This window comes from Vigna umbellata, chromosome 3, assembly GCF_029865625.1.
Source record: "Vigna umbellata cultivar VRB3 chromosome 3, Vumbellata_1.0, whole genome shotgun sequence".
Taxonomy (NCBI): domain Eukaryota; kingdom Viridiplantae; phylum Streptophyta; class Magnoliopsida; order Fabales; family Fabaceae; genus Vigna; species Vigna umbellata.
In genome coordinates this window covers 10630224-10650508 of record NC_142167.1, presented here as the reverse complement: position 1 = coordinate 10650508, position 20285 = coordinate 10630224, and the positions used below count along the sequence as shown (strand labels likewise).

The window sequence follows — 20285 nt, the reverse complement described above, 5'->3', positions numbered from 1 at the left end:
TAAACAACCATATGTTTTAACATAAGGCTATATATGTGTCGAGTAACTAGTATCTTATATTTAAATACTTTCGTTTTGCATGTATTAATTTTAAGATACTTGTTATAGAACCCAAATCCTTCTTAGTTATGGTTTTTTTACTTAATGTGACAATCATCCTTTGATTATTTTATGCAATTGTTTATTGTTTGTCAACTCTTTTTTTTTTTTCACTTCGTACAAACGTGAAGTAAAAGAAAGTATGACACAAATCACAACTAGTTTTCAACGGAAATTTGTCCCAAGTCAGATAATTAACACAATCCAACCAATATACAATATATGAGTTAATCGTATGCAAGAACAACATAATGACGTGCAACTCCTAATAGTTGAAAAAAAATACTTGGATCCCACTAACATAGATGATGATCATAATTGAGCCTCTAGATAACAATACGTTGATCACAAAATATCTATAGTCAGTATGGGACAACCAACTTACAGTTTTATCGACACAAGTTCATAAATATACATTTAGACTTTTGAAAGGTATTACAAATTGTACATTCCAGAAGTTAAAATTCTTCTGTATATAGTGTTTCAGTTGCACAATCTGGAAGCCAAGTTCAAAATTGTAAACTAGAGAAAAACTTCAAAACAAAAAAAAATGAGAAACTTATCTATCCAAACTTCCCTTCCTTCACAATTCTCACTTCACACAATCTTGTGACAATATTCACTCTACGCTTCAAGCATCATCACCACAAACATGAAGTGTGTAAAAACACTCAACAAACAACAACACAACATCAAAACTACAATCCCCATCTGCTGTCAAATTTAATACCACAAGGGCAGACTTGGAGAATTTATGGTGGTGCACACGGTGATTATATGGGTGCAAAAAGAAAGGCACATGGAGGAATAGTATGTATCTCATTTCGTCCTAAAGATGTCAATTTTCGAGGTCTAGGTCATCAATAGATTATGCTTTTTACATCTCCATCACTATTAGCAAAATACAAACAAAGAATATTAAGATTTGACGTAATACGTTATGCATAACGTATTGGATATTCCTTTATGTGTAGATGAAATATACATGAGCATAAAACAAGATACTCATCGCATGTTAATTCACGAATATCAATGTTCAATATGACATCAATCACATTATCAATTTATTATTAACAGTCTTACTTTTTCTTTCCTTCTTTTCTACCTTGTGCCTATTACTTCAACAAAGTAAAACAAATGAAATAGATGTTAGTAAAGTTGCTTACCAATTACAATAACCAGAAACTTTGCACTTTATTCACTTTTGATATGTAGTGACCTAAAACACGAAAGAACGAACCCCAATGACGCAACCAATGCCACCAGGTACCCAGCTATGGTTCCGTAGCTAACAGAAATTGGCCATTCCTACAAATTAAGATGAAATATAACTTAATGCTATGAAACAACAAATTAAATTAACTATTTCATTTGTGTTAAAATAAAAGAAAGAGGCATGGGTTGAATCCCTAACGTGTGTAAAGTACATAGGATTATGTATTTATGAATAAGAAAATAAAAAGAGACGGGTTTAAGCCTGTTACATCTAACAATATGAAAACTATTAAAACTGGTATTTAATCAATTTATACAACTATAACAATCTTATAGGTTTTGGTTTGGTTAATAATCATGGTATCTTGAAAAAGATAGATGATAAGAACTTAAGAACTCAAAGAACTCACCTTGAAAAGCTAACTATTATAGGAATAAACCAAAAACTCATATACTTTGCCAAACATATCATATTACTTGCATGGGACATAGACATTCCATAATACCCAAATTCATATTGTAGCATGGTTCACAAGAGTTAGCATCTGAATGACTTCACTCTACAACATTGGTAGAATAGTTCATCTTAGATAGACTTTATTGAAAACCTACAATCTGCTTTGTGTTATATCTAGTTTCTAGATATGACCTTTCTTTTTCTTTTCTCTTTCCTCTCATCCATTGTATTTAAACTACCAATGTCATTATATATATGAAAACATAAGCGAGGGGAATCAAGCTCCCCATTCATCTCTATTATTTTGTATTCATCTCAAGTTGGTATCAGGTTGATCCCAGTGTACTTGTTTTGAGGCTGTCCATCCTTATCCTTCATTGTTGTTGTACGATGCACACCTAGTTTGCTTCATCTCATTGACATAACACATTTCCATTGTGTTTTATTGTCATTTGTTGTCTACCGTTGGTGACCCCCGTTTTTTCTTTGATGACCACCAGATTTGGTGTCTCGTCATGCGACGTCCAACCATCTTGGCCACATCCTCTGACTATTTTCCACATGCAACTTCTTTGTTTGTTGTAGCTTGACATATCAAAGCCACACACCGCGTTCCCCTCACTGGAGCATCTTCACGTCTCCCTTAATAAGGTTTTCCAAATTCCATGCCCATGTTTCGACCCCTATTTATGTTGTCTCAACCTTGGTTGAGAGGCTTATCTCTCCTTTGTCTCTCGAGCTTCATCCTCACTCATATTCCTGCTCCACCTTTGTTTGTTGTCTTTTGCAATTGGCATTGGTTGTGATATGCATGGTTATCGAATTGAGATTCGAATCGTGAATCATTTCAAATTTTTTAATCGTGATGCGAATCTGTTATGAATAGTAAGATACATGATAAAAAAATATGATATTTTTAAGTAAAAATAAGTGGTGTAAAAAATATTAAAAATTTCATATATTAGAATGAAGTCAAAATATTCAATTCATAAAACCAAAACATAATAACAATAATAAGATCCTATTTCCTATATTTAAATCTTACATCTTAATCTTACACTTTCATTCATCATCTTCAAGAAAAATGTCACTTAAGTCATATTATTCCTCTAATATAAGATTCTCTTGCAGCTCATATTCATCTTCATCCTCTTCCTCAACTTCTCAACCACCTTTTCAATTTCATTATCATTTGCTCTTATAGTAAACTTTCCCTTATATAAAAAAAAACAAATAATAATAACAATAATGCAGTGCAGTAAACAATACTTATTTTAAAATATTCATTGAAGTATTTGCAAAAGAATAATTTTGCATATAAGAAAAAATATAAGATAACAAATAAAAGGATATAAAGTTAAAATAAAAGATCATGTGATCTAAATTCTAGATGTTTCAGAAAAAGTGGTATTAGAATTAATGTGGATTAAAGTTGATGTGAATGAGCTGCTGTTCCAGAATCAGTTAAATATTATTAAAATCATAATATAGAAACTGTTACGTGACTGACCACGTAACTAGCCTTTCTACGTGAATGAACGAACGTAAAGAATCAAACTCCTTTGTTATTAATATTCAGGTGGTCACGTAATACAATTATTGACTGGGAGCAGGATCTCCTTCAGTCTCACGAGAGCATAACCTCTCTAACAGTATTCAAATACTAAATAAAAAACACACCCTAAGCTCTGGGTTCTTCCCTTATTAATACTAATCCTTTATTCTAAAAAAGGTAGGGAATAATAATAATAATTGCCCCTTTATTAGAGTTATCTGGTAAGGATCATTCCATCCTTATCTTCTGTATTTATTATTGTAATCCTCTGCTGACCACGCCTGATCTTCTGCTCGTCATTTAGACGTACGTCGTCGTTTCCATTTGACCATGACGTTCGTCCATACTTAGGTTTAGGACGTTCGTCCTCGCCTCCCTTTGTTCAGGACGTTCGTCCTCCTCTCGCTGAGGACGTCCGTCCTCGCCCTGCTCGCTATGGGCGCTCGTCCTCATTTCTGGTCGTCCCTCTCGTTCGTCCTCCTCTCGCTGAGGACGTCCGTCCTCGCCCTGCTCGCTAAGGGCGCTCGTCCTCACTTCTGGTCGTCCCTCTCGTTCGTCCTCCTCTCGCTGAGGACGTCCGTCCTCGCCCTGCTCGCTATGGGCGCTCGTCCTCACTTCTGGTCGTCCCTCTCGTTCGTCCTCCTCTCGCTGAGGACGTCCGTCCTCGCCCTGCTCGCTATGGGCGCTCGACCTCACTTGTGGTCGTCCCGCACGTTCGTCCTTCCTATATCTTCTCCTTTCGTACACTCGCCAGGTCCTAACATTACCCACCCCCTGAAGATCAACCTTGTCCCCAAGGTTGAAGTCGGGATATTGATCTTGGATGGTGAGGGCATCTTCCCATGTCGCCCCATCAGAACCTCCCTCCTGCCATTCGATCAGGACCTCCTGCCGCTCGTCCTCCCCCTGTTGCACCTGCCTGGTGTCCAAAACTCTGACCGGTCGTGGAGATGGTCCCTCCATCTCTAAATCGAGGGGTAATTCCTGTTCGACCCGATGGTCCCCTACTGCCTTCTTCAACTGTGACGCATGGAACACGGGGTGTATTCGTGCCGAATCTGGAAGTTGCAGCTTAAAGGCGACTGCTCCCACCTGCTGAATGACGAGGAAAGGTCCAAAATAACGAGCGGCCAATTTGGATTGTACAATGGACGACACCGTACTTTGGCGATGAGGTCTAATCTTCAGATAGACCCAATCTCCCACCCCTACTTGGGACGGTCTCCTTGCCCTGTCGGCCTGCCTCACCATTAATTCTTGAGCCCGCGCGAGGTGGAATTTCAACTGGCGGAGAGCTTCATCTCGGGTCTGTAACTCTTGGTTGACAGCTTCCACTAATGTTTCCCCTGGGACGAACCTGTGCAGTGAGGGGGGCGGCCTCCCATAGACAGTTTCAAATGGGGTGCACTTGGCTGACTCCTGATAACTGGTGTTGTACCAGTACTCCGCCCAAGGTAATACGATGCTCCAACCCTTGGGTTGTTCGGAGCAAAAACATCTCAGATATCCTTCTAAGATCCTGTTGAGAACCTCCGTTTGCCCATCAGATTCAGGGTGATAGGCTGTGCTCATCTTCAGTTGAGTGCCTTGTAACTTGAACAGCTCCTTCCAAAAGTTACTCAAGAACAGTGGATCCCGGTCGCTTACGATAGATAGCGGCACCCCATGCAATCGGACGATCTCCTTCACGAAGATTTCGGCTATAGTGCGTGCGGAATAAGGGTGTTTTAAGGGTATGAAATGCCCATACTTGCTAAGGCGGTCCACCACCACTAACACAGCATCAAATCCTCTAGACTTGGGTAGTTTGACAATAAAATCCATGCTGATCTCTTCCCAAATGGCGTTGGGAATGGGTAACGGCTGCAGCAACCCTTGTGGTGAAGAGGTCAAGTATTTGTGTTGTTGACAGACCAGACAGCTGGCCACGAACTCGGTAACGGTTTTCTTCATTCCCACCCAATAAAGGGATTGGGCCACCTTGCGGTACGTTCGGTAAACCCCAGAGTGGCCTCCTGTGTGGGTGGTATGGAATTCGGCTATCAATTTGGGTACCCAGTTTGAGCGAGCTGACAGCACGAGCCTCCCTTTATAGTGTAAGCGTTCGTTTTCCAGCGTGAACGAGGGGTGGGAATTGGGATCCTTCTTCAAATCGTCAATCACCTTCTTCAACTCCTCATCCGCCTCGACTTCTTCCAAAATTTCCCTGAAATCTTGCCAATAAGGTCGAGTTACTACCGTTAATTCCTTCTCGTCCTGCAGCTCATCCTCGTTCTTGCGGGATAGGGCGTCCGCCACTTTGTTGGTTACCCCTGACTTGTACACAATTTCAAAGTCGTACCCCAGGAGCTTCGCGAGCCAGTTCTGCTGATTCTGAGTGGTGATGCGTTGCTCCAAGAGGTACTTCAAACTCCTCTGATCCGTGTGAACCACAAACCTTTGCCCCAATAGGTACGGTCGCCAGTGTTGTATGGCTAAAACCAGCGCCATTAATTCCTTTTCATATATCGATTTTCCTAACGACCCTTCAGATAACGCTTTGCTGAAGAAAGCTATGGGTTGTTTGCCTTGCATGAGAACCGCGCCAATACCCTTCCCGGATGCGTCACACTCAATGTGAAACGGCTGATCAAAGTCAGGCAGCGTCAAGACAGGAGCTGTCGTGATGGCCTTCTTCAGACTTAGCATGGCTGCTTCTGCTTGTTCCGTCCACGCAAACTGGCCCTTCTTAAGCAAGTCAGTCAATGGTCTGGCAATCTTCCCATAATCCTTCACAAACCTCCTATAATATCCCGTTAGTCCCAGGAATCCCCGCAAGGCCTTCACCGTCTTCGGTTTCTCCCACTCCATCACAGCCCGTACCTTGTCCTCGTCCATCTCTACCCCCTTCTCGGATATGCGGTGGCCCAAGTAACCTATTTGGGTTCTGCCGAAATCACACTTCTTCCTGTTGGCTACCCATCTATTTGTCACGAGCTCACTCAGCACCGTCCCCACATGCTCCAAGTGTTCTTCCCAGGTACGGCTATACACCAGTATATCATCAAAGAATACCAATACGAATTTCCGCAAATAAGGCTGCAACAGTGTGTTCATAGCGCTCTGAAAAGTGGCTGGTGCGTTGGTGAGACCGAACGGCATTACCATGAATTCATAGTGGCCCTGATGTGTTCGGAAAGCTGTTTTCTCCACGTCACCTGCTCCCATTCGTATCTGATGATAGCCCGACTTCAGGTCCACCTTTGAAAAGTATTTGGCCCCCCTTAGTTCGTCCAGCAACTCTTCTATCAATGGAATGGGGAATTTATCCGGTACAGTGGCTCGGTTTAATGCTCTGTAATCCACACAAAACCTCCAGCTGCCATCCTTCTTTTTGACCAATATTACCGGGCTAGAATATGGACTGGTGCTTGGCCTTATCACGCCTGCTTTTAGCATTTCCGCCACCTGTTTCTCAATCTCCCCCTTCATCATGTGGGGATATCTGTACGGTCTCACGTTCACGGGGTCCGTCCCTTCTTTTAAGGGAATTTGATGGACCATGCCCCTGTCGGGTGGTAATCCGTGTGGCTCATGAAATACGTCCGCGTATCGTTCCAATACCCGCCCCATGTCGAACGCCTGCTTCTTTGTTAATTCCGGACCGAACGTCTCTGTCTCAGGAACGTACGGTCTTTGCTCCTCCTTTTTTGTCTCCCCAAGCTCCCACATCAACAACCAAACTTCGACGTCCTTCATTTTGAGCAACGCGGCTGGTTCCACCAACCTCCTAGTTAATGTAGGGTCTCCCTGAATGGTCTTCTTGCGCCCTTCCTGAACGAACGCCATAGTTAGCTGCCCCCAATTTACTGTCACCTCACCCAGCTTTGCCAGCCATTCCACCCCTAGTATCACATCCACTCCGCCCAATTCGAACAAGTGGAACCGTTCCTTGATCACAACCTGCCCCATGTGGATCGATACTGCCTCACAGCACCCCATCGTCTCCTTTCTCCGTCCATCCCCCAAACTCACCCTATAGGATGGCGTGTCTACTACGGTTAATGCCAATTCGTTAACCAATTCCTTGCTTATGAAATTGTGGCTGGCACCACTGTCAATTAGAATCAAAACCTGTTTCATTCCTATCTGTCCATGCAGCTTCATAGTTCTGGGCTGAGTAAGCCCTCCAGCGGAAAGAGCAGATAGCTCCATTGATGCGAGTTCACCCTCCACTTCTTCTTCTCCTCCCGGATCCTCGTCTTCGGCCAATATTAGCATCCTCAGTCCCCTTTCTGGACAGCGGTGCCCCGGACCGAACGGTCCTCCACACTTGAAACACCTTCCCTCCTCCCTACGCTTGACGTACTCCGCGTACGGTAAGTCCCGCACGTTCCTGCCATGCGTGTTAGAGGACGTACGTTCTCCTTCTCTCCTTGGACCTCCTCCTCTTTCAAGGATACTCGTTCGGTTCTGCGTTGGACGGCCATTATCCACCCTTGCTACTGAGCCGCTCGGTTTCCCCCACACTTGCCCTTTGTTGGTGAATCCCCCGCTTGCCCTTGCTCCCCCTTGGAACGCCTCCACGTCCCTTGCTAGTCTCATGACGTCCATGAACTCCTTTGGGTCAAGCAACCTGAGGTGGTTACGAACGCTCTCCTGTAGTCCTGCCATGAAATACCCCATCAATTGAGCTTCGGGTATTTTCCCTGCTTGGCCCACCAATACCTCAAATTCTTGGATATAGTCTCCCACGGATCCTGTCTGTTTACAGGATGCCAGTCTCTCGAAGACCGTTCCTCGATTGTTGCCTCCAAACCGAACCACCAACGCCTCTTTTAGGCCGTCCCATGTTCGGTTCCTAGCCTTCTCCCTCCAAAACCGGAACCAATGTCCCGCTATTCCCTCCATGCTAACGTATGCCAGGCGCAGTTTTTCGTCCTCTGGTACCCCTTGTAGTGCAAAAAATTTATCCGCCCTATAAATCCAGTTCATAGGCTCACTGCCTTCGAACAAGGGTAACTCGACTCTCCTCTTCCAATGTGGCTGCTCCTCTCGGCGTCCACCGTCTACGCCGCCGTCCCTTTCGTCCTCGTCGTTCCTTCTCCCGTTGACGGAGCTCTGACTCCCATCCAGGTGTCTATCATCCCTTCGACCTTGCTCCCCTAATATCCTCACCAGTTCCTGGACTGCCGATTCCAGTCCACCCATGGAGATTTCTATGGTCTCCATCCTTCCCTCCATCGCGTTCATCCTTCCCTCCATGACGATTTCCTCCCTCCTCTAGGATCCGGCAGGTCGGACCAATTGTTACGTGACTGACCACGTAACTAGCCTTTCTACGTGAATGAACGAACGTAAAGAATCAAACTCCTTTGTTATTAATATTCAGGTGGTCACGTAATACAATTATTGACTGGGAGCAGGATCTCCTTCAGTCTCACGAGAGCATAACCTCTCTAACAGTATTCAAATACTAAATAAAAAACACACCCTAAGCTCTGGGTTCTTCCCTTGTTAATACTAATCCTTTATTCTAAAAAAGGTAGGGAATAATAATAATAATTGCCCCTTTATTAGAGTTATCTGGTAAGGATCATTCCATCCTTATCTTCTGTATTTATTATTGTAATCCTCTGCTGACCACGCCTGATCTTCTGCTCGTCATTTAGACGTACGTCGTCGTTTCCATTTGACCATGACGTTCGTCCATACTTAGGTTTAGGACGTTCGTCCTCGCCTCCCTTTGTTCAGGACGTTCGTCTTCCTCTCGCTGAGGACGTCCGTCCTCGCCCTGCTCGCTATGGGCGCTCGTCCTCATTTCTGGTCGTCCCTCTCGTTCGTCCTCCTCTCGCTGAGGACGTCCGTCCTCGCCCTGCTCGCTATGGGCGCTCGTCCTCACTTCTGGTCGTCCCTCTCGTTCGTCCTCCTCTCGCTGAGGACGTCCGTCCTCGCCCTGCTCGCTATGGGCGCTCGTCCTCACTTCTGGTCGTCCCTCTCGTTCGTCCTCCTCTCGCTGAGGACGTCCGTCCTCGCCCTGCTCGCTATGGGCGCTCGACCTCACTTGTGGTCGTCCCGCACGTTCGTCCTTCCTATATCTTCTCCTTTCGTACACTCGCCAGGTCCTAACAGAAACTTTCACAAAAGTGAGAGATTAAAAATACTGTGTAAGTGTGCTGTTGAGGTAGATTTAGAATATGTCTCAGTTTGAATTTGTTAGTATTCGTTTGAAATAGTGAGGGGTACATGCAAACATGTTCTCTTCTCCAACTTGTTTTCTTTTCCACTGCTGCCATCTCAGAATATTTTCATCTATCGTATAACCTTCTTTTTTTCTGTTCTTTACACTTCATTTCCCGTGTCATAAAGCATATGCAGTGTGTGTCACTTCGTGAAGTGTATGCATAGCTGAATCGGGTGTAACAAAATTGAATCGTGAATCATACAATTCCAATCCGATTCATGTCACAATTCAAGGCATAAAACGAGTCACATTCCGATATTTATCATGGTAGAAGAATTTTGAACCGAATCGCGATACGTATTGCGATTCATATGATTCTAACTATATGAAAGTACGGCAGGTTCTCCTATGGACAGAAGCTTTTCTACAAGATCTTGTATTTTCATTGGAGGAAATATTATGTCTTGGAAAAGCAAGAAACAAAATGTTGTCATCCGCTCTACAGTTGAACTTGAGTATAGTGTAATTGGCATCTCTCCTTTGTGAACTTGTATGAACAAATGAAGATGTATTATGATAATCAAGTTCCTCTCCAAATTGCTTCAAATCTAGTATTCCAGGAGAAGACTAAACACATAGAAATCGATTATCATTTTATTTAGGAAAAGAGGTTGTCCAAAGAAATATGTACTAGGATTGAATTTATTTGTTCGAAGGTTGGGACATACAATTTCTATGCTCTTGCTTAAGGAGAGAGTGTTAGAAAAGGTCATATTAAATAGAGTTTATTGAAAAGTTGATATGTGCTTTATCCTATGCCTAGGTTCTAGATATGACCTTTTTTGTTCTTACAATTTTCCTCTCATCCATTGTATCTAAACTATCAATATCAATACAAATGTGAGAACCTAAGAAAGGGGAATCAAGCTCTCTAATTCATTTTCTGTTCTTCAAATTCCTATCATAGCATCGTTCAACAGAGTCAGCTTCTCAATGACTTTTACACTATAACACTTTACTCAATGACACTTTCACTTGTTAGAACCCTATGTGGGTATCTCTTTCCAAGAAACTAACAACTAGATTTGGCACCACCAATTAATTCACACCCAAGCACATTGGGTCTATCTTCAAAAGCTAACTACTAAGGGAAAACCAAACAATCAAATACTGCACTGAGTATTTTATAGTATTTATTGGACTGGCATTCCATGATACCCAAATCCCTATAAATAAACAAAACCAAACAGAAAAACAAATGAATTTGACTCAATATCTTAAATTACAATATTTCCACATTCTAGATTTAAGTATATTTACCTTCCTCGCAATAGTATTATAAACAGGACAAAAAAGAAATATTCTCAAAGGGCTTGACAGTTGTTGTCTCTCATGCTAATGAAAATTTTCCACTCCCAAAACAAACCTTGAAGCAATGTTGTCAAAATCATCATATACCATAATTTAGTCATATCCCAAATTGATATGGGATCTCCAACATATCTACTCAAGTTGAAGACTAGACATCTCAAGTGTGGGACTATATATTTGGGAGTGGTTCAACAACATGATAACGATTGACATGATAGACCCAATAGATCTACTAAGGCTAGCTCTGATACCATCATAGAAAACGAACTTTAAATCCAACTCAATGTCACAAAACTGACTTACAAGACACCCACCAACATTTTATAAGTGGATCATAGCTTTAGCCGATATGGGATCTCCAATAAAGTACAAACTGGATAAAATGTTAATACTTATAGTAAAAACAAGTGAAGAGGTGAAGAGGTTGTGCATAGAGGCTTTTGAAATAACATGAATTTGGTAAGAATTGGTCTTCCTATTTGCTTAACAAAATTGTCAATGAATTTAAAGACAAAGCACTATAACAAAGAAATCAATTACCTGCCATGGCCTCTCCCAGTCAAGTGGCATTGGCCAAGCCCCAAACCAAGCCCCAATAACTGCTCCATGAGCTGGTAAACAAATCAAGTACTCTATAGATCCATTTGGCCTAAAAATATCATAAGAATAACAATAATGTAACTAAAAGTAAATAATTGAAGGACCAAATAAACCCAACACTATAAAAAAAGTATTCAACATACAACATTAAATATATTCATCAAAATCCCAATAAAGAAACTTCATACGAACAAACATGTTATGAATAAGAAATTATTAGCCAAAAGAAACCTACTTTGTTTGAGCAAATATACGTCTCCAATCAGCCCATGATGAACCAAGAACACATGATGCTGGAACTGTCTGAAATAACATCAAATATGAATTTATAAAGTACACATAAACATGGGACCACAATTTAAAAAATGTTCATCCCAACAAAAGTTGTAAATTTGCAATTCATTCACGGAAAAGGAAGAGGACTAAATAAGTAACCTTTGAAAACTAATTTCAAAACTTGAAAATATAAATTTAGTGGGTCATAATAATTGAAATGGTGTTTGTGTTAAGAATGGTGACAAGACCAAAATGAAGTGGAAATGACCTTACAGGTCTATTATAGGAGGAACATAGAGGTTAAAATGTAGTTAGTTGTAACTGTCAAGAAAAAATACAAGTCAGGCCATTACAAGATGCAGTGTTATCAAATTTCAGCCATGGCGGAAACTGGTGACAGCTTCCCAACAAGGTGGTGGCGAAGCTGGTTTTCCATGACGACTTTTTGCATGGCTGCTGGCGGTGGTGGAATGGTGATGGCAAAAAAGTGAAGTGGATAAAGAGATAAGCAGCAGCAAGTGGAAGAGAAAATGCAGCAGCAGCTGGGAGAAGAGGCTAGGAGAAGACTGATAACGGATTTGTGGGTGGCCGATATTTTTTGATATCTGATATTGCTAACATTGATAAGACGCAAATCTTATTCTCATAATTTGGCCATTCGCACCCAAGTTTGATCATGCCAAACAAGAAACTTTTGGTTTGTCTAATATAAGCTAAATAGTGAAAACAAGTATTAGACAAAAACAAAAGACAGTATTAGATCATGAACAAAGAACAAGTTGTTGACAAGATGCAAGTCAACCTTAAAGTAAAAACCACAAGATCAGACTGCACAATAGACACATGTTAAACAAGGACAAGGGAGTGACACTAATGCATCAAACTTAAGAAGTGCTAATTGCCTATGTTTAAACTAGACGTCCATGCCATCAAAAGACATATTGCTCTACTAGAAGATCAAATCAGCAGAAGCAACTCTTACAAGACAAATATACAAAAGACATGAAATGTCTCGTCCAAACACCATACATGTTCAAAATAGACATAGCAAGCACAATTACATGCATGCTACGCTAGGTGTTAAAGTAAAAAATAGATTCTTAAAAGCACAAAGCAAAAATTGATCTTTCACAAGTCAAGAAGAATAGACACACTTCTCAAGTATCTTGTACTAGACCCATCTTTATGATGTCACACCGCCTAATCTCTATGAGTTGATTATGAATGCCTTCCAAGGAAAATTCTTACAAAAAGTACCATTCATCAATATGCATAAAATTACCTCCTTTTGAGGATCAAGATCCTTTACAATGGCTGGCAAAAGTAGAATTTTTTATTTTCAAAATGCAATAAATCAAACTTACAGAATGCTTAAAGTTGGCCTTGATCAACATGGAAGGTGATGTTGTACATTGGTTTCAGTATTGGCAACGAAAAACCAAGAATCTTTTTCGGAAGGATCTTTCAGAGGCTTTGACGAGGAGATCTAGAAACAGTGGTAGAGGCAAAAGTGATCATATTAATTGATAGTGGAGCCAACTATAATTTCGTGTTCACTAAATTGGTAAAATAGCTAGGTCTCTAAATTGAACAATACACAACCTTACTATGATTTGGGGATGGCAATAAAAAATCTACTCAAGTTACAAAAATTTGGAGCTCTATTCTTATGAGATGAAAGATATGTTTTTTCCTAGTTCAAATTAGGAGAAGTGGATGTGATTATTGGAGTAGCAAGGTTAGTGACTAAGGGGAGGAAAAGGTAAATTGGAAGGAGTTACTAGTGTCTTTTATGCATCAGTGTCAAAACATTATTATTAGAGATCCCAGTCTATCCAAAACTCTTATTTCTTCCAAATCTCTAAGGACTGTGGATAGAGATAGTGACGTTAGTTCTATAGGAATGGAAAAATACATATCATATAGCAAGAGTTGTCTAGAGAAAGCAACTATAGGAATTGTTGCTTGAGTTTTCTGAGGTTTTTTTAGAAATAAAAGACATTACACCTACTAGAGATATTGATCATTAGATTCCCATTAAAGTTGGAGTAGACCCTCTGAGTGTGAGATCATATAGATATCATCATTTGCAGAAGAATGAAACGAAGTCATAGGTCACAAATATGCAAGTCTCAGAGAGTTATAGGCTACAATCTGGAAACTTCTACAATTGCATTAAATGTATGTTGTACATGATCAAGAATAACAAGTAGCACCTGACAAATGGATGGGGTTTTCTTTACCTTGTAAAAGACTAAGCTGACGCCTAAGGAGCAAACAAGTTCTCAAACAGATACGAAGTGGAAACCATCCAATTTTAATTATCGTATAGTAGAAATAACTAATAAGTTGAAGATTTCACAAATGGTGGCTTTTTTTTTCTATTGAAGTATAATGTCTTTATTTTATTATTAATATTTATGTTAGGGTTTTGTTAAGGGCTTCCCGCCCTTTTATCTTTCAGAACTACTGTCTTCTATAAATACAGTAGTAAGTTGTATCAGACTTGCTTAATCAAAATATAAGACTTTTCATTTTCTCTCAACTTCAAGTTGGTATCAAGAGCCAGACCCTTGTGTCTTCTTCGTCTATCGTCGACGACATCATCTCTCTGTCATTTTTGTTGTTCGCTCTTCTGTTCGTCGCTGTCACCGCCTCCGGCGAAGTCAAGGGTTAGGTGCGCCTTGAGAAGCGCAACCAACCCTGGTGGTCTCTTCCTCCGAAGCCTCCACACCAGACGCGACACGTCGCTTCTTTCCGGTCCGTCCGCCGGCGCCACTGTTCAAACAGTAAAAATGATAGGTTTCTGATTAAGAAACCTAATCAAGAACCCTCTAGTTCACCTCTCAGAATAGAAAGATAACAAGAATGGAAACAATTTTGTGTATTATTCACAAAAGAATTCTCTGTACACTTACAGAAACAAGGGCGTAACCCCTTTCACAGGACAAAGCCTGTTAATCAATCAACTACCAAAAGTCCTTCTCTTCCTAAACACCCAACTATTTATACAACCGTTATTCCCATCCTTCCTAACTGTAATAAGCAGTTAGGTTATTTAACTAAGTAATTCTCTTCCTTCTCTCATAAACTCTGCATCTCTTCTCATTCCTATCATTGCCCTCTGCCTGAAGTTCAACCTTGCCCCCAAGGTTGAAATCGGGGTACTGTTCCCGAATAGCAACTTCCTCTTCCCATGTTGCCCCGTCTTGTCCTCCTTCCTGCCATTCTATCAACAGTTGTGGCACTTCCTCTTCCCCTTTCTGTGTCAATCTCCTTCCCAGAACCCTCACCGCCCAAAATGATGGTCCATCGGCCTGCAACTCTGGAGGCAATTCCTTCTCCACTCTCTGTTCTCCTATTGCCTTCTTTAATTGTGAGACATGAAAGACAGGATGGATGTGTGCTGTCTCGGGTAATTGAAGCTTATAGGCTACCTCTCCCACTTGCTGAATCAACTGAAACGGTCCAAAATACCTGGCCGCTAACTTCGGGTGAAGTCTGGTGGGCATGGAAGATTGTCGATGGGGTCTTATCTTCAAGTAGACCCAGTCACCTACTTCAACATTCGCCGGCCGCCTTCCCTTGTTGGCTTGTTTTACCATTAACTCCTGTGCCCTCTCTAAATGGAACTTCATCGGTCTCAAAGCCTCATCTTGGGTCTGCAACTCTTGGCTCACCGCTTCCACCAGTGACTCTCCAAGTATAAATCTTTGAAAGGATGGAGGTGGCCGCCCATAAACCGTCTCAAACAGGGTGCACCTGATTGCTCCCTCCTGATTGCTCCCTGATAGCTAGTATTGTACCAATACTCAGCCCAGGGTAAAACTGTCATCTATCCTTTCAGTTGTTCCGAACAAAAACACTAAAGATATCCCTCCAATACACGGTTTAAAACCTCCGTTTGTCCGTCTGACTCCGGATGATATGCAGTTAGGTTATTTAACTAAGTAATTCTCTTCCTTCTCTCATAAAATCTCCATCTCTTCTCATTCCTATCAAAAAAAGAAAAGAATATCCAGACAAAATGCAAAGTATCACGAAGAAAAAAAGGGCAGAATAATATATGAGACAAATTGATAGGAACTTTGATACTATTGAGTGTCTAAGTCCTATATCGAGTAGTATGATATGTTTGGTGGAGTATTTAAGTGTTTGGTTCTTCCTTCCTTAATGGCTAGTTTTAAAGACTGGCTCCCCCAAAATTTTTGGGTGCTTATCACATGTCCAATAAAAAACATCAAAACAATCTCCCAGAAGCTGTAATTGCTACAGAACAGAAATGAAATAGTCACTTACCGTGAATACCGACATCATGAGAGCCCAATTTATAGTCTTCGGAAGATACCTGTCTCAAGTAAAATTGCAAAGTCAAAACATGCTCCGGTTATTTGTGGTGATCTTCAAAATAAAAAATGAAAAGCTATTTTTAATTACATAATAGAAGAGGCAACAAATTAAAGATAACACAACTTGTCTCGCTTTAAAGGAACAATAGTAATTACAACTAATCCTTTTTCTCATCAACAACGACCTTATGTTACAAAAAAAAACACTGTACTGTGATGTAACTACTTTAACATACTGAAATTTAACAGGCGCCCCCAAAGCGATAGCTCCTAAAAAATTCAACAATGCCCCTGCAGAATAAAAAAAAAATATTAGAATGAATAAAAACAAATTTTCATGAAGAAGATTTATTAGTAAAACTAACTTAGGCTAAAACGCCATTTGAGTCCCTGAAAGTGTAATCTGCAAATCACTTTGGTCCATTATTAAAAAAGTTGTGACTCGTAAGAAATATTACCTTATACGTGTAAGAATTAGAGATTTATTTAATATTTTCAAGTCTCATTTGAGTGTGCTTAATTTGAGAGACTGTGGTATAGAATTTCAATTTCAAGGACCAAAACAGTGTTTTACCAAGACAAACTTTGATCCTCGTCTTTAACAACTTACTATACTAAGCCTGAAATTGAAAAATGCATCATCAAAAAGGGAAAAAAGAAGTTTAGACTCACCTACAGGCACCCCAAGAACACCTCTTCCAACAGCTCTTAGGTACTGCAAAGAATAGAAATCGCAAGAAAACAACATTAAAACTTAGAATATCCCCAGAAATCGGAGAATTACTCGGTTTCTGAGAAATTAAGGAGCACGAATTACCGAGCATTGTTGGGGATTTTGTCGATATCGACTGTATAGAAGGATCACGATCGGGAGCTCTACAATCTAAACGACGCCATAGAATGAGAAAATGTGAAAGAAACAAAGAAAAAGTGAACGAAAATTTTACAGAAAAAACGAATTGAAAGTACCGAGATGAGGAAGAGTGTGAGAGAAGAATGAGAAACGATGTCGATGGAGAAGACAGTGTTGGCAGCCCAAAATGCGAAGGCCAGACCAACGACGCACAACGCGTTTACTATAAAAGCCTCAGAAACTGAGATTGAAGGTGACGCTTCCACGGCTGAGGCTTTCGACGCCGTCGTTTTCCTGCTGCTTTTCCGGCGATCCATCGAAGAAGATCTTCGCAAATTGAAATTTTGAATCGAATTGAACCAGGAAATGCTGTGACTTCTCCAAGCACCTCTTAAAATTCTCCCTGTAACTCTAAACTCGTAATGCCAAAACTATCCTTGTAAAAAAAATTCTCTTTCCTATAATAACCCCATTCACCTACTTTTACTCTCACATTTCTTTAACTTATCATCGCAACTCCTAGCTCCATTTTGTTCTCCAATCCCAGCACCACAACTTACTTTGTTGATGCTCTTGTGAGTTACTTAATAACACTAGCGTTTGTTCATACACGTCTACACTACAGATTCATTCACTCCAAGATTACAAGGTATATATTTGTTTAGATATCTTCGTTTACATTTCATTTTAAATTATTAGAACAGTGTATATGAACTTAGAAATTGAGGATATAGGAGTAGGGTTATAGATTTGGAGAAATAGGAGGGAATTTCGAAATAGATTTTATGAAATTTTGAAATTTGATTAAAGGATTATCAAATTTATTAATTGGATTTCGATTGATAAAACTTTTTAACCGTACGTAAGTATTTATATATTTTTTTAATTTTACTTATTTATTTGTGTTATAGTTTTGTTTATTTATTCTTTTTAAATTAGTTACTTTTTACTTGTATTGGTTTTAATTTGTTATGAATTTGTTTGTTATAAAAATTATAAGAATGAGAAGTTTATTAACATATCTGACTAAGTTTTTCACAATGTTAAGGCAAAATGAGACTTATAACATCTGCTGGTGAAAGATATCTTCTTGAAAAAGTTGAAACATTAAGTTATTTTGATTTTCATGAGGAGTAAGAGAATTTTATTGAGGAGAGATGATGTTGTTCAATAATAACATGAAGTAATGATATATTATTATTGACGAGCTATATTCATCATGTTGCATTTGTGTTATTGTAAGGTCATGTTAGTTAAGTAGTTGAATTTTATTTTATTTTTTTAATTTTAATGGTTGATGAGTTATTTGAACTTTATATCCAATTGTTTTGTTTAGAACTAAGAGAAAATCGACTTGGTCTGACATGGAAAAAAATTAAACAAATTTAGAACATGTCATTTGGTTGTTCAAAATTTTGTATGAATTCTAGTTTGGTGCCTCTGTGCAATATTTCTTACTGTTATGCCGATAAAGGATTGATATTGACATTCGTTGAGAGATGACATAAAGAGACAAACTCTTTTCATCTCCTTGTTGGTGAGATAAACGTCATACTAAATTATGTGTCTACGCTGCTACATCTGCATATAGTGAGATAATTATGTTTGAACGAAGTCCTATACTATGAAGCGACTCGGGATATGATCTTCAACCTATTAGGCATGGATTGGCAAGTGCTACATCTAAGCTGAGATAATGTTGTGGTCCCCAAGTTAGATTGAGTTGGTTAAAAGAATTATATAACTGTTGTGAGAACCAATTAAAATGACACACCAAAAGCATAACATGATATCAGTGGGATTAATATTTTCTAAAGACACTCATACAAAGTAAGAAACAGAAGAAGAGTTTGATATTTCATTCACTTAACAAACTTGTGCATTTCAGTGCATTTTAGAGTTGCCCTTTTTTATAGGCTACAATTATAATATAATAATAGTAAATGTTTCCTAACTACAAAGAAAGCTACACCACGTGATTTGTCAGCAACTTTTCAGTTTTGAGCTTTTCCGTAAACGGTGCCTACAACTTTGTTGCCTCCTAATAAACCAATGAGAATTGGAAGCTTTCAGATGAGGTATTATATGGTCCAATAAAAGGATGCGGTGCATATACTTGATTTATTTCTGACATTGCCTCCCTTAAATCAAGTTTCTATCATTCCAAGCATTTTCTTCAACTTGTAAAATAACTCAGTTTTCAGTGGCTTTGTAAAAAATCTGCAACTTGTTCTTCAGTTGGAAGATATTCGATTACTACTTCTTTCTCAGCTACTAGTTCTCGGATCTTGTGAAACCGAATGTCAATGTGCTTGGATCGTCCATGAAAAACTGGATTTTTGGATAGTGCAATTGCAGACTTGTTATCACAATGTATTACTGTAGGAGTATCTTGCTTCTGATGCATAGCTTCAAGCATCCTTCTCATCCATATTGCTTTTGTAGCACAACTTGTTACAGCTATATATTCTGCTTCGGCTGTTGAGAGTGCAATTGTTGGCTGCTTCTTTGAGGACCATGATACAACTCCAGTGCCTAGATGAAACGTGTATCCCGACGTGCTTTTCCTTGTTTCAATATCTCCTGCCCAGTCACTATATGTGTATCCAACCAGCTTTACATTAGAATTATTAGCATAAAAAATCCCCTCAGTCAGAGTACCTTTGATGTATCTGAGAATTCTTTTTGCCCCTTGTAAATGACTTGCACGTGGCTCTTCCATGAATCTACTGAGCAATCCTACTCCAAATACAATATCTGGTCTAGTGGCAGTTAAGTATCTCAGACTTCCAATCAAACTTTTGTAGTATGTTGAATCAACCCTTCTTTCATCACTATCTCTTTTCAATTTCAACTTTTCCTCAACAGGTATTGATATTGGCTTTGAATACTCCATTTTGAATTTCTTCAAAATGTCTGTAGCATACTTCTTTTGAGATATAAAAATTCCATCATTCTGCTGAACAACCTCAATGCCAAGAAAATATGACATTAGACCCAAATCTGTCATCTCAAAATCTTGAACCATGGCCTCCCTGAATTCTACAATCATCTTTGGATTATTGCCAGTAAAAATTAAATCATCAACATAAAGGCATACTATAATAATATCATATGGATCAACAACTTTAATATATAAAGTGTGCTCAAATGGACATCTCTGAAATCCATGTTGTAAAAATAGGAATTAATCCTTTTGTACCACGCTCTGGGTGCCTGCTTCAAGCCATATAATGCTTTCTTTAATCTGTAGACTTTATTTTCTTTTCCTTTAATTTCATATCCTCCAGGCTGCTCAACATATACTTCTTCTTCCAAAGTACCATTCAGAAAAGCAGATTTAACAT

General features: G+C 39.7%; 1 protein-coding gene across 3 annotated transcripts; it reads right to left on the bottom strand.

Annotated features, from left to right (window-relative positions):
* Positions 1-417: 417 nt before the first annotated feature.
* On the bottom strand, positions 418-17557 carry LOC148201632 (PIGF/3-ketodihydrosphingosine reductase fusion protein-like). Of its 3 annotated transcripts, XM_088109117.1 has the most exons (9): positions 17055-17549; positions 16903-16968; positions 16758-16800; positions 16322-16376; positions 16036-16084; positions 11696-11763; positions 11401-11509; positions 1266-1407; positions 418-990 (listed from the first exon to the last, which is right to left on the bottom strand). In XM_088109117.1, the coding sequence occupies exons 1-8, from the start codon at positions 17253-17255 to the stop codon at positions 1294-1296; spliced, it is 705 nt and encodes a 234-aa protein (XP_087965243.1). In that variant the 5' UTR covers positions 17256-17549; the 3' UTR covers positions 418-990; positions 1266-1293. The 3 variants fall into 3 exon arrangements, with proteins under 3 accessions (XP_087965243.1, XP_087965242.1, XP_087965244.1); XM_088109116.1 differs by lacking the exon at positions 418-990 and having other exon boundaries at positions 1092-1407; XM_088109118.1 differs by lacking the exons at positions 418-990; positions 1266-1407 and adding an exon at positions 2809-2985 and having other exon boundaries at positions 17055-17557.
* Between the last annotated feature and the right edge of the window lie 2728 nt (positions 17558-20285).

What these genes read in the sequence shown, in the direction of transcription:
- LOC148201632 (XM_088109117.1), bottom strand. Translation starts at nt 17,255, where the DNA reads ATGGATCGCCGGAAAAGCAGCAGGAAAACGACGGCGTCGAAAGCCTCA. An exon ending in AAAATCCCCAACAATGCTCG is followed by an intron (nt 16,801 to 16,902) that starts GTAATTCGTGCT and finishes TATTCTTTGCAG; the next exon opens with TACCTAAGAGCTGTTGGAAG. An exon ending in ACTGGGAGAGGCCATGGCAG is followed by an intron (nt 1,408 to 11,400) that starts GTAATTGATTTC and finishes CTTAATTTGTAG; the next exon opens with GAATGGCCAATTTCTGTTAG.